Source organism: Pithys albifrons, chromosome Z, assembly GCF_047495875.1.
Source record: "Pithys albifrons albifrons isolate INPA30051 chromosome Z, PitAlb_v1, whole genome shotgun sequence".
NCBI lineage: Eukaryota > Metazoa > Chordata > Aves > Passeriformes > Thamnophilidae > Pithys > Pithys albifrons.
In genome coordinates, this window is record NC_092497.1 from 1,747,580 (window position 1) to 1,762,736 (window position 15,157).

The 15,157-nt window shown below is 44.0% G+C and overlaps 1 protein-coding gene across 2 annotated transcripts in view; it reads left to right on the plus strand.

Moving 5' to 3' along the window:
* Positions 1-15,157, plus strand: part of DYM (dymeclin) — a 236,759-nt gene that overhangs the window by 189,734 nt on the left and 31,868 nt on the right. For both annotated transcript variants that reach the window (XM_071580989.1, XM_071580988.1), the window contains one exon: positions 10,339-10,452. In XM_071580989.1, coding sequence (XP_071437090.1) covers positions 10,339-10,452 — 114 coding nt within the window. The remainder of the gene's footprint in view (positions 1-10,338; positions 10,453-15,157) is intronic.

Below are 15,157 nucleotides of genomic sequence, written 5' to 3' on the forward strand. Positions count from 1 at the left end.
GTTTGATGGCTTTGGAGAGGTGGAAAATATTTGTCACCTTCAGTTTGTTTTAACGCCTTGAGTGTCTCTTTCCTATTTTCTGGGTCTCTTCACTGTGGCAACTTCTGGGCAACATAGAAACACAGAATGATTTGGGTTGGAAGAGACCTTAAAGATGAGGTGACCTCATCACTGTCTAGAACTCCCTGAAGGGAAGTTCTGGCCAGGTGGGGGTTGGTCTCTTCTCCCAGGCACTCAGCAATAGGACAAGGGGGCACGATGGGCTCAAGCTCTGCCAGGGGAAATTGAAGTTGGAGAGCAGAAAAAAATTCTTTGCAGAGAGAGTGCTCAGGCATTGGAATGGGCTGCCCAGAGAGGGGGTGGATTCCTCATCCCTGGAGGTTTTTCAGCTGAGCTTGGCCGTGGCACTGAGTGCCATGATCTGGTAAAGGGACTGGAGTTGGCCCAAGGGTTGGACTTGATGATCTCAGAGGGCTTTTCCAGCCCAATCCATTCTATGATTCTATTCTATGATTCTATAGGGGTGTGTGAGGGTCTGTGAGGTGTGTGGGGGGTCTGTGGGATTCTATAGGGGGTGTGTGAGCATCTATGGGGGGCTATGGGGGTCTGTGGGATTCTGTAGGGGGTGTGTGAGCATCTATGGGGGGCTGTGGGGGTCTGTGGGAGTCTATGGGGCCCCAGGCACTCAGCAGTAGGACAAGGGGGCACGATGGGCTCAAGCTCTGCCAGGGGAAATTGGAGAGCAGAAAAAAATTCTTTGCAGAGAGAGTGCTCAGGCATTGGAATGGGCTGCCCAGAGAGGGGGTGGATTCCCCATCCCTGGAGGTTTTTCAGCTGAGCTTGGCCGTGGCACTGAGTGCCATGATCTGGTAAAGGGACTGGAGTTGGACCAAGGGTTGGACTTGATGATCTCGAAGGTCTTTTCCAACCCAATTGACTCTATTCTATGATTCTGTGATCTAGTTCCAGCCCCCTATTTTGTTTAAGAACTCTTTCCCACATCCTTAACTCAGCAAAGCCAGGGGGATTTTGAGATGCCTCTGGTAAGGAATTCCCAAGCTGTGACACATCTTTCATCTCCCAAAGGGAGGACAACTTCAGCTTCTCCTGTCTGGCCCTTGATAGAAACCTGTCTTTCAGGGGAGCAAAAGCAGAATTTCATCATCATACAATCTTCTCTTCTCTTACTCCCATCACCAGCCTATTAATGATCACAGGGAATTATTTTTAAATACCTAAGGAACAGGCTTCAGCTACCATATTCTCTGGGCTGTGTGTTGTTTCCACCTACAAACATCAATCTTCCCCTTGGGTGAGGAAATATTTTGGAAGAAAACAAAATAGCTGTGGATGAGAATCTGTGACCAGTGTGACACTCCATGGACTATGACATTGGGAAATAGTTGTTAATTATTGCTGCATCTGATAGTAGTTTTAATGCTTGTATTGAGAACTTGAGAAATGATTCCTACTAAAAAAATTTGAGGCATAAAAAGTGTTTCTCTGTCTTCTAGTCAGCATTTACAGAGCTGAGCAATGCACTGTGACCACTGGATGCAAAGTACTGGAAGGGAGGGCTGAGCAGGGCTCTAAATCTCTTCCTGCAGTGAATAACAACACATTTAGTGTGGCTAAAAATCTGCGGAGTTACTGCTTTGATTGGCTTTTAATTGCAGGAGATTGACAGATACCTGATGGTCCATAAAGGACAGTAATTTCAGAAGTCAGACTGAAGTCCTGCTCTGTACCTATTGCTTCCTCTTCTGTTCTCACTTCATATTTTCTGGTCATGCAAGAGCTTGGAGAGGGGAGGACTTGAAGCTCAGAACTCTCCAGACTTCCAGCAGCTGCAGTCTGCAGCCAGTGTGATACTGCCTGGATGATCAGGACAAGATGCTTTCAAGTTGTGTAAAGAGGATATGGTGCAGTGGAGATAACAGCAATCTTCATTCCTAATGGAGATAGGGACCTTCTTCAGTTACTCTTCCAAATTCAGGATAACTGGTGTGTCCAGATCCTGCTGCCTCCCACAGACAGCAGCATGTCTTTTCCTTTGTAACACTTAAATGTAGGTTTTCCTCAACAATTTAAACAATTCCTCCCCAAAACTATTTAATACTGGCTTACAGCATAATGCCAGTTACATTGAGCAACTATTTAAGGCTTTCCAAGGCAGCATGTTGAATTTTAAAATAGCTCTTTTGTTAAGAGAAGTGAGGATGTCAAAAAAAGATTTTTTTAAATTATTTTTTTAAATGTACCTGTCACCAGCTGGCAAGTGGTGAGAGCTTGTCAGGCTTGTAGATCTGAATAAAAAATGAGATTCAGCTGACTCCTCATCTACCCTGTCACGTCCTGCACTTCATGCACAGTATTGGCAGCACTGCCATCCTGTACAGATCCAATCTTTGTCTTGTGTCCTACAGCCAAAATGTTCTAACTGGTCTTGCTAAACCTTGAAAAAGTGGCAGATCATGTTGGTCTTACTGTGCACATTGCAGGGAGTTCGTCTGTGACTGTGTGGGCAGGATCTGAGAAGAACCAAAATGAGTTTCTGTCTCCCAGAACCCATCAGGCATCTCTGCAGGGGTGGAGCTGGGAGCTCCATCCTCATGGCTCTGCGGGACATTGTGGATGTCTGAAATGTAGATGTGCTTTAAAAGAAGTCAGAAAAAAAAATTTCTAAAGATTTGGCTCAGTAAATCTCTAAACTGTGTGTTGCTGGAAACTGGGGGGATGTATTTGTGGGGAGGATCTCCCCATTCTTCTCCAGCTCTCTTATTCTTATTTAAGCATCCACCCCAGCCTGCCTTCAGACAGAGCAGTGAGCTGGGCAGGCTTTTCATGTGGCCAGGTCTAGTTATACAGAAGAGGATGGATCCACCAACTTCCCATGTACTGGGGAGCTGTGTTACATTTCAGGCTGTTGTGATCCATGGAGTTGTGATCACGTGGAATTTTGTGACCCAAGTTGTGTAAATTGAAGGTGGAAATAGAAAGTGCTGCAGCTTTTAGTAATGGAAGAGGAGAGAAATGACCTTCCTAAAGGCCCTCAAGAATGTCTGCAGGGGCTGTTCCCACTCTTGGTACTTACTCTGGTCAGCAAAGTAGGTTTGGATTATCTGCACCCAAGTTAAAGTGGAACTATGAGTGTAATTTTTGACATGGAGTGACAGGATAAGGAGAATGGCTTCCCAATGCCAGATGGGATATTGGGATGGGATATTGGGATGGAATTGCTGGCTGTGAGGGTGGGGAGGCCCTGGCACAAGTTAGGCAGAGAAGCTGTGGCTGCCCTTGGATCCCTGGAAGTGTCCAAGGCCAGGTTGGGTTGATCTTGGAGCAACCTGGGATAGTGGAAGGTGTCCCTGCCCGTGGCAGGGGGTGGAATGAGATGAGCTTTGAGGTCACTTCCAATCCAAACCATTCTGGGATTCTGTGATCCCCATCATCAGATGGCACTAGAGGTCCACATGAGCAAAAGCTGCCTGTTATGCTCTGGGTCAGTTTGACATCCCTCTGCTCCAGCAAATTCCACCCACCAATGGGTCCTAAACTGTGGTCCAGATTTGTATTTCATGCAGAAATACTAACAGAAAGCGTGGTAATGTTCCATATTGAAGAAATATGACCAAAATACAGGATATGTGAGCTCTGTAATGAGTTTTGGACACCAGAACAGTTGCCAGCTTGGCTTGTCAAAAATGCATAAAATAGATATGACATATATTGACTTTAATGCTTACTGTTTTTACTCTGTTGCACATAATGTTCTCATCAATCACAAGGGAGCGTGGAAGAGGTGAAAAGGCTAAAAATTTGATGGAGAATTAGTTGGAAAATGCACTGAGGAGGTAGTAATGCGTAGTTGATGGTGGCATTATAAAGATGCATCTGCTGCAGTTCTGTGTAGGTGTAGAAATGGAGAACAGTCCAGAGGTGTCCTCTAAGCCTACTCATGCTGGTAACATCTTAGCTGGGTTACTCTGGATTTAGAATCACAGAATCATTTAGGGTGGAAAAACCCTCCAAGATCATTCACTCCAACCATTCCCCAGCACTGCCACAGCCACCACAAACCCATGTCCCCAAATGCCACATCCACATGGCTTTTAAATCCCTCCAGGGATGGGGACTCCACCCCTGCCCTGGGCAGCTGTGCCAGGGCTGGACAACCCTTCCCATGAAGAAATTTTCCCAGTATCCAACCTGACTCTCCCCTGGTGCAGCTGAGGCCATTCCATCTCCTCCTGTCCTTGTTCCCTGCAGCAGAGCCCAACCCTCCCCAGCTCCCCCCTCCTGTCAGGGAGTTGCAGAGTGAGAAGGTCCCCCTTGAGCCTCCTTTTCTCCAGGCTGGGCCCCCCCCAGCTCCCTCAGCCACTCCTGCTGCTCCAGCCCCTTCCCAGCTCCGTTCCCTTCCCTGGACACGCTCCAGCCCCTCAGAGTCTGTCTTTCAGGGAGAAATAACAGTTGTAGAAAACAGGACCTGTGAAGGTGCTGATTTGCCAAAGGAAGGCGAGAGTGATGTGATATTTTTCAAATAAAATGCTGCTGTGAAGGGAAATGGAATAGTCTTTTTCACATATTTGTGGGTTTACAGGTCATAAGGAAAGACTTTCCAAGGTTAATAATAATGAAGCACTGTGGTAGGTTTCCAGGGTCTTCAGTGTGGGAGACCTCTAGATAGCAGACATTTGGCAGGATGACACTGGGGCAGAGGACAGACCAGAATAGATCTGTAGGCACAGATGGATATGGGGATGGCCCTGCAGACCCACCAGAGCTCAGACAGAGCAGGATTGCCAAGGCTACATGTGGTACAGATCTGGCCACAGTAAATCTGGATGGCACATCAGGATTTAGGCCATTCCATTTACTCTGGAGACAACACATAACCTCTGTGGGCATCATTGTTGAGGCAGAAATGGGTAAGTGTTTAAGGGTCATCAGTGTATAGAACACTTTTTTGTTGAAATCTACTTATTTGCCCCTGGGTTTTTATAAATAATCTAAAAAACCACCATTGCCTGCTGATTGGGAACATATGGGAACCATTAATGCTATACAGAAGAAACTGAAATCAAAATACCTTCTGTTTCCTATTAATTTACTTTTCATTTTAGAAAGCCATCTTAATAGGATACTGTGCATCTTGTTTAGCTAAATGGGATATTCTTCTCCTGGATGGTGAACAAAGAGACATGTTATGGTTCCTCTTCTGCCCTTGTACAGAAATATTTCAGCTGGAAACTGTCTATATGCATGTGCTTCAGAGGTGGTCTGCATCTTGGTCAGCAGCCTCAGATGTGACAGGAATTTGGTGGGGAATCTGCTCATCATTCCTCAGGATGCGTTTGGTTCACGGGCACAGTGAAAGCTCCTTGGCTTTCATTCCTCTCCTGTGTCCTATGGGCAAGTGACGCTGTGTGGTTGAACAGCCTTGACCAGGAGCTGCTCCAGTTTTGTTTGCAAAATGGCCTGATTAGAAATCAGGAGGTCAAGAGCAATGGCTTAGTGATGCAAAGGACTCCATTGGTGCAATTTCCTACTAGGAATGTAGTTCTCCAAATGGATTTCCCTTCTAGATTTTAAAATCAGTTGAGTTGGTTTGACTCTGGCAGAGCAACTCCTGTTGCAAGACCTGCAGGACTTGAGAACTAAATTTTCATGGTTTTCCTTAAAATACCCATAGGAAAACCTTGATCCTGCTGATGACCAGAGCCTGCTTAAATATTCTGAGGGGTTTTTTTTTGGTTTGGGGACTTTTTTTATTTTTCTGTTTTTGCTTCTCCCCACTCCTGCCCACTTTCTTTGCTAACAGTGGTGACAGAAGAGCAGAGCATCTTGAAAAGTTCATGGATCTTTGAACATGCCCCTCATTTCCAGGTGAATCTGAAAAACTTCAGTATTTCAAGTTCACTGATAAACCTCTTGTGTTTCTCCTGCTTTTGAACCACTTGAAGCTTTTTCATCCCTTTTCAAATCAGCAAGGCTTGGCTTTGCCTCCCTTTTGCTTCAGGTATGACTGTTGGCTACTGAAAGTAGCTGTGATTTATGTTTTCCTACAGAAGGTACTTAGCTGAAGTGCTAATCCTGTGGTACTTTAAAACAAGAGGTTTTTTTCTTCTTTTCTTCTCCTCACAGTGTGCCATCAGTACACCATATCACTCTCCCAGTTGAGCATGGTTGGAAATAAAAAAGTCCAGTGTCAAAACGTGTGTCTTCTCTTTCAATCACTTCCCAAAGGGAAAGAAAAAGAAATTGACAAAATCAAGTTCAAAATGTTTTCATTTTGTGCAGTGATTTTTTTATTCTCTTTTGCAGAGCTGACCTTTACAGCTCAGGCAGAGGAGGCAGCAGTGTGTTGTGCTGTTATTTTTAGCTGGAGGAGAGAGAGAGGAGCTGTAGTGTAAGTTAGGCAGTGTCACTGGGCTGCCACAGCCCCCAGGGCACTTCAGCATCTACTGAAAACCCAGGTGGAGAAAACATCTTGCCCTTGGTACCTCTGCAGCTTGGTGCATGTGTAGTAAAGAGAAGTACTTCTTTACTTGAGCCTTGCAGCCTGATTGAACACAATAGTTGGGTGAAATAATAGACACTGCAGTTGTTGCCTCATATTTTTTAAGAAAAAAAATCTCCAAAATGTAAAATATTGCCTTTAAATGAAAAATACATTGAAATCAGTCTGATCTGCTCGAGAAATACATTGTACGTTTGTTGTTAGGAAACAGAAGGGCTAAAGATGAGTTTCTCAGGGAAAATTGACCTCTAGGAAGGAATTCCTGGCTGGGAGGGTGGGCAGGCCCTGGCACAGGTTGGGCAGAGAAGCTGTGGCTGCCCCTGGATCCCTGGAAGTGTCCAAGGCTAGGTTGGATGGGGCTTGGAGCAACCTGGAATAGTGGAAGGTGTCCCTGCCCATGGCAAGGGGTGGAACTGTAAGGTCCTTCGGGTCCCTTCCAACTCAAACCATTCCATGAATCTATGATTAAAACCAATTTTGTAAGTCACCATAGAAAATAGTTTTTTTGTTTGAAATATTAATGGTATTTTAATACAAAGCCTGGAAATGCCATAGCTGGTGGTCACCAAGCCACGTCCCTTGTGCCCATCCCACCACAGGTCTGGGTGCCCTGCACAGCCAGGATTAGACATTCCTGATGAGGGGTTGTCTAATCCAGGATTAGACATGCCTTTTAATCTCTGTTAATGTGGAAGGCAGACAAGGAAGAGCTCTTCAGCACAGGTTATGTTCCTTGCATGGAGAGGCCTTTCAGCACTCAGCAGGGCTTGGATACCAGTAATTCTTGGCAACCTGTGGAGTTTCTTCTTACTCTTCTTCTTAAACAGTCTTTGCTGTTGCTATTTTCTTAGCCAGGTTACCTAAGCAATTAATGAGAAAATTAATTTCTTAGAATATCAAAAAGACACGATCTCTCAGCCTTGTTTATTTACCCTAAGATCTAGGGTGAGGGGCTCATACATTTCAGTTACATGCTCAGCAAATCACAGAATCACAGACTATTCTGAGTTGGAAGGCACCCACAAGGATCATCGAGTCCAACTCTTAAGTCAATGGCCCACACAGGGGATTGAACCCGTGACCTTGGTGTTGTTACAACCAAGTTTTAACCAACTGAGCTATTAGTAGGCAAAGTGTTAGACCCTCTGCTACAGAGGGAGCTTGGGCATTAGGGATGTGATATTGGATGCTTTTTGGTTTTATTCCTGATATAGTGGTAATAAGCAAATGCCTCTTTTAGGATCTTCTCTGTATAACTCTTCTGTTTTTTTAATTTTTGTATTTCTCTTTTCTTATTTCATTGGTGTACTCATTGGGTACTTGACTCTCTCATTGGGATATTGTGCTCTCAGGGTCCAAAAGAGAATTACTGCAATTCTGTATTGTTTGAAGTAGTGAGGCAAATAACACCTACAAGTGAGTATTATTATGAAAGTCGGTATTTTTAATTTAAGTCATCAACTGCATATCAAAAATAGCCATTCAGAGCTCTGTGAAATGCTGACATAGCCTGAAAATGCTGAAAGCCTGTCTTGCTTTTGTTCTTTGTGAAATATAACCCAGACAAGATTAGTACCTCTACCACAAGAACATAACTCTTTTAAAAACATGTTAAGATTGAAGGGTTTGACTTTCCAAAATAGGAAACATCAGAATTCAGGTAATATCTGTGATCTTCATTCAAACTTTTTACACGTTTGCATTATGATAGTATTTTGTCCTTTTGATTAAAAGCTAAATAGTAAATTTTGCTTTTGTTGTGGTTTAGCAGAACTTGAGCTGACAAGGCAGCGCCAGTGGGATGGATTCTCTGCAGGAGCCTGCCCTGGGCAAGGATGGGTTTCACCAGTGATTACTGACAATAGAGCAGTGTTGAAATGCAGGAAGATGTTTTTTTCTTTCGAAGTTTGTGGGCAACTTGCTCGTTCCTCTGTGAGCTGTGGATGCTCCACCAGCAATTTGTCCCAGACTCTATGCCAAACCATGACAGCCTCACTCCGAGGTCCTCATGCTCTTTTCACAAGCTCCTTCTTGCCGTTTTTCCTGTTATTTCTGGTCCCTCCCTCCAGCTCCTTGGCTTATGAACTCAGCATGTCTTCCTGCTCTTGGGGTTTTTTTCAAGGATCAGAGATCACAGTGCTCCGACAGGTCCTTATCTGTGAGAATGTAAAATCCTTACCTGCAGTGCCTGCCAGAGGCAGTGAAATTCTCCCTTTCTGCTTGAGTATGGAGATAATCGTAGGGACAGCACAGAAGGTTGAACCTGAATTTTCTCTTGGCTGATGCCCACACTTCTGTTGATTAAAACAAAACAGAAAAAAACACCACCAAAAATTCATAACAACCCCCCAAAAAAGCAACTTCCACCAACTTTAATCTGCCACTATCTCACTTGTGCAAGTTTCTGGAGATCCCAGCAAGTCTCCCAGCTCAAAACAAGGGCTGGGCTTGGGGGAGGGGGGTCACAAAAAGGAACAACAAATTTGAATCTCACAGTAATCGAGCCATCAGCTGTCTTTGTTTTATGAACAGCAGCTGAGCTGGGAGGCATAATTAGGGTAATGGTTTCTGGCTCCAGCTGTGTCTCACTGCAGAACAAAGAGAGCTCAGCAGAGATTTTGTTGTATAATACACTTTTCCCCTCTTTTTCTTGGGAGAATTAACAAAGATTACTTGGTGGGCTGAGGCTGTGATTCAGTTACAAGTGGACATCAGTATTTCTCCAAGGAGAGTGTGTCTGAAGCCGACAGGATTTGGGAGAGTCAGCAGCAGCATTGCAGTGAGTGAAAGTTGTGCTTGCCTCCAGCCCAGGGGTACACCCAGGTGCTCAGGTGTAGACAGGCTCTACCAAGTGCCTCTTGTGGTACTTCCAAAGGACTCTAAGTAGGTGTTGAAATTTTTCCCTGGACCCTTTTGGTGGTGTTTTGAGTTCTGGATCCCCAGTGTGACTGCAGAGTTCCTTTGGGGTAAGGGATGGGGTTTGCAAAGTGGATGAAAGGAGTGATAGAAATGGGGGTTTTGTGATGTCCCACATGGAGCACTGCTGGTGGGATGTCTGCCTCTGGTGTGACCTACTGAGCTTGGAGAGGAATAAAAGTTGGAGCCTGACCTGAGTTCCATCTAACAAGGACCAGCTGGGTCACAGAAAAGGGGGTGGGGAGGGAAACCGGGGGAAAATCAGCTTGGCCTCACCATGGAGGTGACTGGAGGATGAGAGCATTGAGAGGGAATGTGCAGGTCTCTGAGTCTGGGATCTGTGATGGGGAAGGTACATGGAGCACTTTGGGTCATTAATGTGGAGAGAAGGGGAACTTTGTGGACTTTTTTCTCCCCATCCACTTGCTGTGGCTTTGAGTGCTACAAAACCCCCAGGAAATCCTGTAGACTCTCATACTGAGATATTTAATAGTTGTCATAAAGCCTTTTGCCCAGGAGCCATTGAAACTATAATGATTTTACTTTAATGCTTGACAAAGTAAATTCCTAGCTCAAATTATAACAAGACTGGAAGACATCAAAAATCCTGATGTGCAGAACTGACAGAAATACAGTGCACAGAACTTGAAAATGTAAATTTATTAATTCAGCTCTGTGTGTTAAATTGTAAAATCATCTGTCTGTTAAAAGTGACTGCAGGAGGATTCTGAAGATTGTGCTAACTTGACATTAACAAAGTCTCCCTGGCCATGACACAAGCAATAACAAGTAAGAAGTACAGACACAGCAATGCTGAGAAAGAAGATGACAGTTTTGTGTGTAAATGGATACAAATATCTCTTATTTTCTATTTATTTATGTGCTCTGATGTTTCATTCCAGGTGATCAGCTTTTTCAGCTCCCGACTGGAGCAAGCTGGAGCTGAGCTGTCAGTGGAGCGGGTTCTGGAAATCATCAAGCAGGGAGCTGTTGCTTTGCCCAAAGACAGGCTAAGAGTAAGTGCTCAAGACCTCATCAATTAAAGTACACTGTTCCAATCAATTACTCATATATATCCTTTATACCTGTAACGTCAAAGCATCACTTCTCCATCACTAGTGACTGATAAGTGATTAGGCTGTTGATTGCCATATGTGTATGTTTTAATTTAAATTTCTAATTTCTTCTAAATGTTTGGGTGAGTTTTTGTGATTGGTTATTAAACTGAAGCATGTGGAGGACTTAAAATTTGCTGAAGGTAAAGTTTTCTTCATTGTATCTTGAAAAAGCAGCCTCACCTCTCCATCTGTTGATTAGTTATGCTGTAACCAAATTTTCATCATTGGGTTTTTTTAATTAATTTGTTCCTCTTTCTCTGGTGTTCTACATCTCCTTTAGGGTCTATATCAAACACTGTAAAGATAAATTTCTAGGGCTTTAGTTAAGAATTACCCAACATAGTGAAAAAAATCAGTTCAGGACCTGTAAATCTGGTCAATGTCATGATGAGCTTTCTGTATAATCCTGAGCAGTCCCCTCCGTTCTCCTCTGAGAATCTCTCAGATCTCTTGAGGGATTTACCAACTTGACAGCTTTTGTGAGGCTAAAATCCATTAATGGCTATGTGATGTTTAAATGCTGCAATAAGGATATCTGTGAAAGTAGGTAAGTAAGTAAATGGGAGTTACGTGTGTTTTTTAAACACAATGAATTTTGCTTCTCTGTTATGCCAGGTATGTTTTAAATACTGTCTGCTCTCTGCAGAACTATTTTTGTTCCTGTGCTGTGATAAGAGAGTGTCTTTTCAAGACTCATTTCTTTGTGGTAACTTTAGGAAAATATCATCTGATAAGGCTCGCTGAGTCCACACGGCCGTTGGCGACGGCTGGTAATTTATTTATACCCTGGCAATTTTAAAACACCCATTGGGAATTGTCTAGCTGGCTGCATATACTAATGTCTTTCCTGCAGTTCCCTGTGTCCCTGAGATGGCACGTATTTAGTCACTCAGACTGAATTACTTTGGGAGAGATTGGTCTGTAGTCCAAGAACTGCAGTACAGGAATAGCCCAAGTAACACCAGAGGAGTTGTTGGATCCAAACCCAGCCCTTCAGGTTGTGTCCTTGCCATGCTGTGAATACAGAATAACACTGGAACTTTGGTTTTTTCTATGGCAACTTACACTGTTGTGCAGATAATTAAAAGCCCTTATGTTGAGGCTGCAATGATTCCTTCTGTAGAGCCAGCTCTAAATAAATTTGCTGCTAACAAAAAAGAAAATGAAGGTTTTATCAGTTACTTATGTGTGACATCAGCTCACATGTCAGGTCACAATTTACAGAAATGCTGTTCCTGGAGCGTCAAGTTTAAATTTTTTGTATTAGTGATATACAGTATTCAAAATTAGGTGTTTATATTGCCTCTTGAAGAAACAAACAAACAGTTTTTGACATGTGCCAGGCTCTGCAAGTCCTCACCAAGTACTTGAGTACTTCCAGTTTTAAGGATGCTCAGTGTGGCTTGGAGAACTTCCTTTCCTTTGGAGCACTTGAGTTTGGGGACGGAGTTACCAAGTGAGCACAGACAACCTGGCACATAATTCTTCTACACTGCCCACTTACACTTAATGGGGTTTGTGTTTTGGGGTTTTTTTAAATACTTTTGCTGAGCAGCAGTTTGGCCAGAACAGGTTACTCCTCCATGAAGAAAAGTTGATGACATTGACCTTGAAAAATATATATATATATAGTCATAGATTAATTTGCACATGCAAATAGCATCCTTCCTTTACACAGCACTGATGATGAGCAGCATGTGTTTCCCTCCTGTAGAAATGACCTTGTGAGTGTTGGTGCCCTCTGTCCTTGTACCTCTCTCACAGGAGTCTCACAGTTACTCAGGCCTTTCCACTTCAGTCTCTGAGGTTTGCAGGGGAAGCTATTCTGAAGCTCGACGAACTCATATTAAGATCAGACTGATGATATAGTTTCACAATAACTCTGGCAACTCTGAGGAATTTTCAGCAGCTAAATAAAGGAGAAAGCTTTAATCCACATGTCTTTAATGACGCTCTCTGGGCAAGTCTGAATGGGTGGGAGCAGCCCTACCCACACTCGCTTTGATGGCACCTTTCAGGGAGTTGCAGAGAGTGAGAAGGTCCCCCCGTGAGCCTCCTTTTCTCCAGGCTGAGCTCTCCCGGCTCCATCAGCATCCCTGCTGTTACCGCCCCTTCCCAGCTCCGTTCCCTCCCCTGGGTGTGCTGCAGCACATCAGTGTCTGGTCATGATTGACTCAGAACTGCTCCCAGGTGCAAATAGGATGGGGGTCAACCTGTGCCCAGCTGGGACAACGTCTGGAGGAATTATGAATTTGTCCGCATCTGTGTTGACACAACCTACATGTAATTACAACGTGTAAAGCTGTGGAGTTCAATCCTGAGAATTTATAGATCGGCTTTGCAGTTAATTGCTAATTAATTTTCAAGCCATCCTTGCCTTTTGCCGCAGCATACTGAAGTGCTCTAAAGTACAAGGGACCCTGCAGAGATATTATTCCTACCTCCTAGAAATAACCATCTTCAGCTGAAGCACTCCGGGGGAGGCATTTGAAGCATGGATATGACTTGGAAAAATGAGGGCTGAAGCAGAGCTTTTACTCACTGGCTTCCCTGCAGCTCAGACAATGAGTCTTTTTCTTATGTAAAGTACCTAATGTATGCACGGATGTTTTCAAGTGAATGTTTCCAAGTTGCTTATCTTGGCCTTTGTCGAGGAAGTGAGCATTCAAGAGGCGTTACGTGTACTCAGGTCCTGAGCCTGTTGCTTAGCCCATAGTTCAAACGTGAATCAACTTCAACTAAAAATAACAGCACTTAGAGCCACAATCCTGATCTGCATAATGGAGCTTATCAGTTTCGTAGCACACCCTGGTGCTCGTGCTCCCTTTCACTGTGGGAAGCAACATGGGATGCAAAGTGAGCACAGGACTAGGTCATGGTTAAATACATATATTTATATATATATATATATTTGTGTGTCTGTGTTGAGAAAAATATCTTGAGTTTTCTTAGCAAATAATTGTTGGGAAATGGGAGATCTAACTCAGATTCTCCTTCCAGTCCTGGAGCAGTCTGACTGGAGGCAAACCAATGTAATTAACATTATTTTAAGTGTATGCTTTTAGCCATGCACTGTGGAAGGCAGGGAAAGTCCAAGCTGAGTAATTAGCCTTTTAGAAGACTTCTGCACAAACAGAGAGATAAAGGGCAGGTGCTGAAATCAAGAGCTGGTTATTTCTCCCTCAGTCTGTGGGAGGAGATAAATGAAGTTAATATGCCCGCGATGGAGGCAGAAGCCACGGTGTGGAGATAGAGCTGTCTCCTTTGCAGACGAGCAGCCCACAATCCAGGCTCCCTGCTATATTGCAGAAGCTTATTAAAGGCAATTTAGAGATCATAGTGATAGGTGAAAATTGGCCTCATTCGTTCCTTTTTTTTTTTTTAAATTCTCAGGCTGCCTTTCTTCCCTTTGGTGAACTATCTGTACTTTCAGGATTAGGAGCGTGAGAGAAGTGGGACCATGTCTGGAGCCTGCAAGTTATCTCAGGGTTGCAAGGGGAGTTAGCCAGCAGATAATCACTCTTTTGCAATAAGTGGGAAAACTTGTTTCAAATGCCAGCAAGTGACTGGAAGCTGACATTTGGGTTCATGGAATGATCACACTTGGGAGGCCACGTTTAAAGCTTTATAAAAGAAAAGTTCCCATTAGCTAAGCCACTTAAGGTAGAGATCTTATTTTCATGAGTGTTTTCTTTGTTTGTTTTTTATTTCTATTCCTTTTCCCCCCATGTCCATGAGTATTTTGTCATCAGTGTGCACTCTGTCAGATGTTCTTCATGTGCTATGCAGAAGTGCCACTATGCCATCAGCTTGCACCTTTTTGGTATGGTACAAAATTCAATATTTATTAAAGTGCATTTGAGTTTGATGGGCATTAAAATTTCACAGAATATGTAAAAGGAGCAGAGGTAAAAGCCTTCAGTCTCTTGACAGAGCAAGTTTCACTTTAGGTGTTAAAAGCATGTCTCATAGGTTTCCCCTTCTATTAACGATGTACTTGCAACTCCATCAGCTCCCATCTCTTTCATTGGAGAAAGCTCCTAATCATCAAGGCATCAGAGCACAGGGCAAGAGTAAATTGTCATCAAAGTTATAGCAAATAGTTCCTGGGAGTTGGACCAGACCAGCTTTGTGTCCCCAGCACATCACCCTGGGGGAGCAGGGTGCAAAAAATGTGAAAATAATGCGTTTGTTGATTGAGATGTCAGTGAATGCAACAGGGGATGTCAGCCATAGGGTACTTCCATGGAATATTGTTTAGGTTGGAAAAGCCCTCTAAGACCATGGAGTCTAATCATTCCCCCAGCTCTGCCATGGCCACCATAACCCATGTCCCCAAGTGCCACATCCACAATGCTTTTAAACCCCTCCAGGGATGGGGCCTCCACCACTGTCCTGGGCAGCTGTGCCAGGGATGGACAACCTTTTCCATGAAGAAATTTTTCCCAATATCAAATTTAAGCTTCCCCATGTACAGCTTGAGGCTGTTCCCTCTCCTCCTGTCCTTGTTCCCTGGAGCAGAGCCCAACCTCCCCCAGCTTCCCCCTCCTGTCACGGAGTTGCAGAGTGAGAAGGTCCCCCCCTGAGCCTCCTTTTCTCCAGG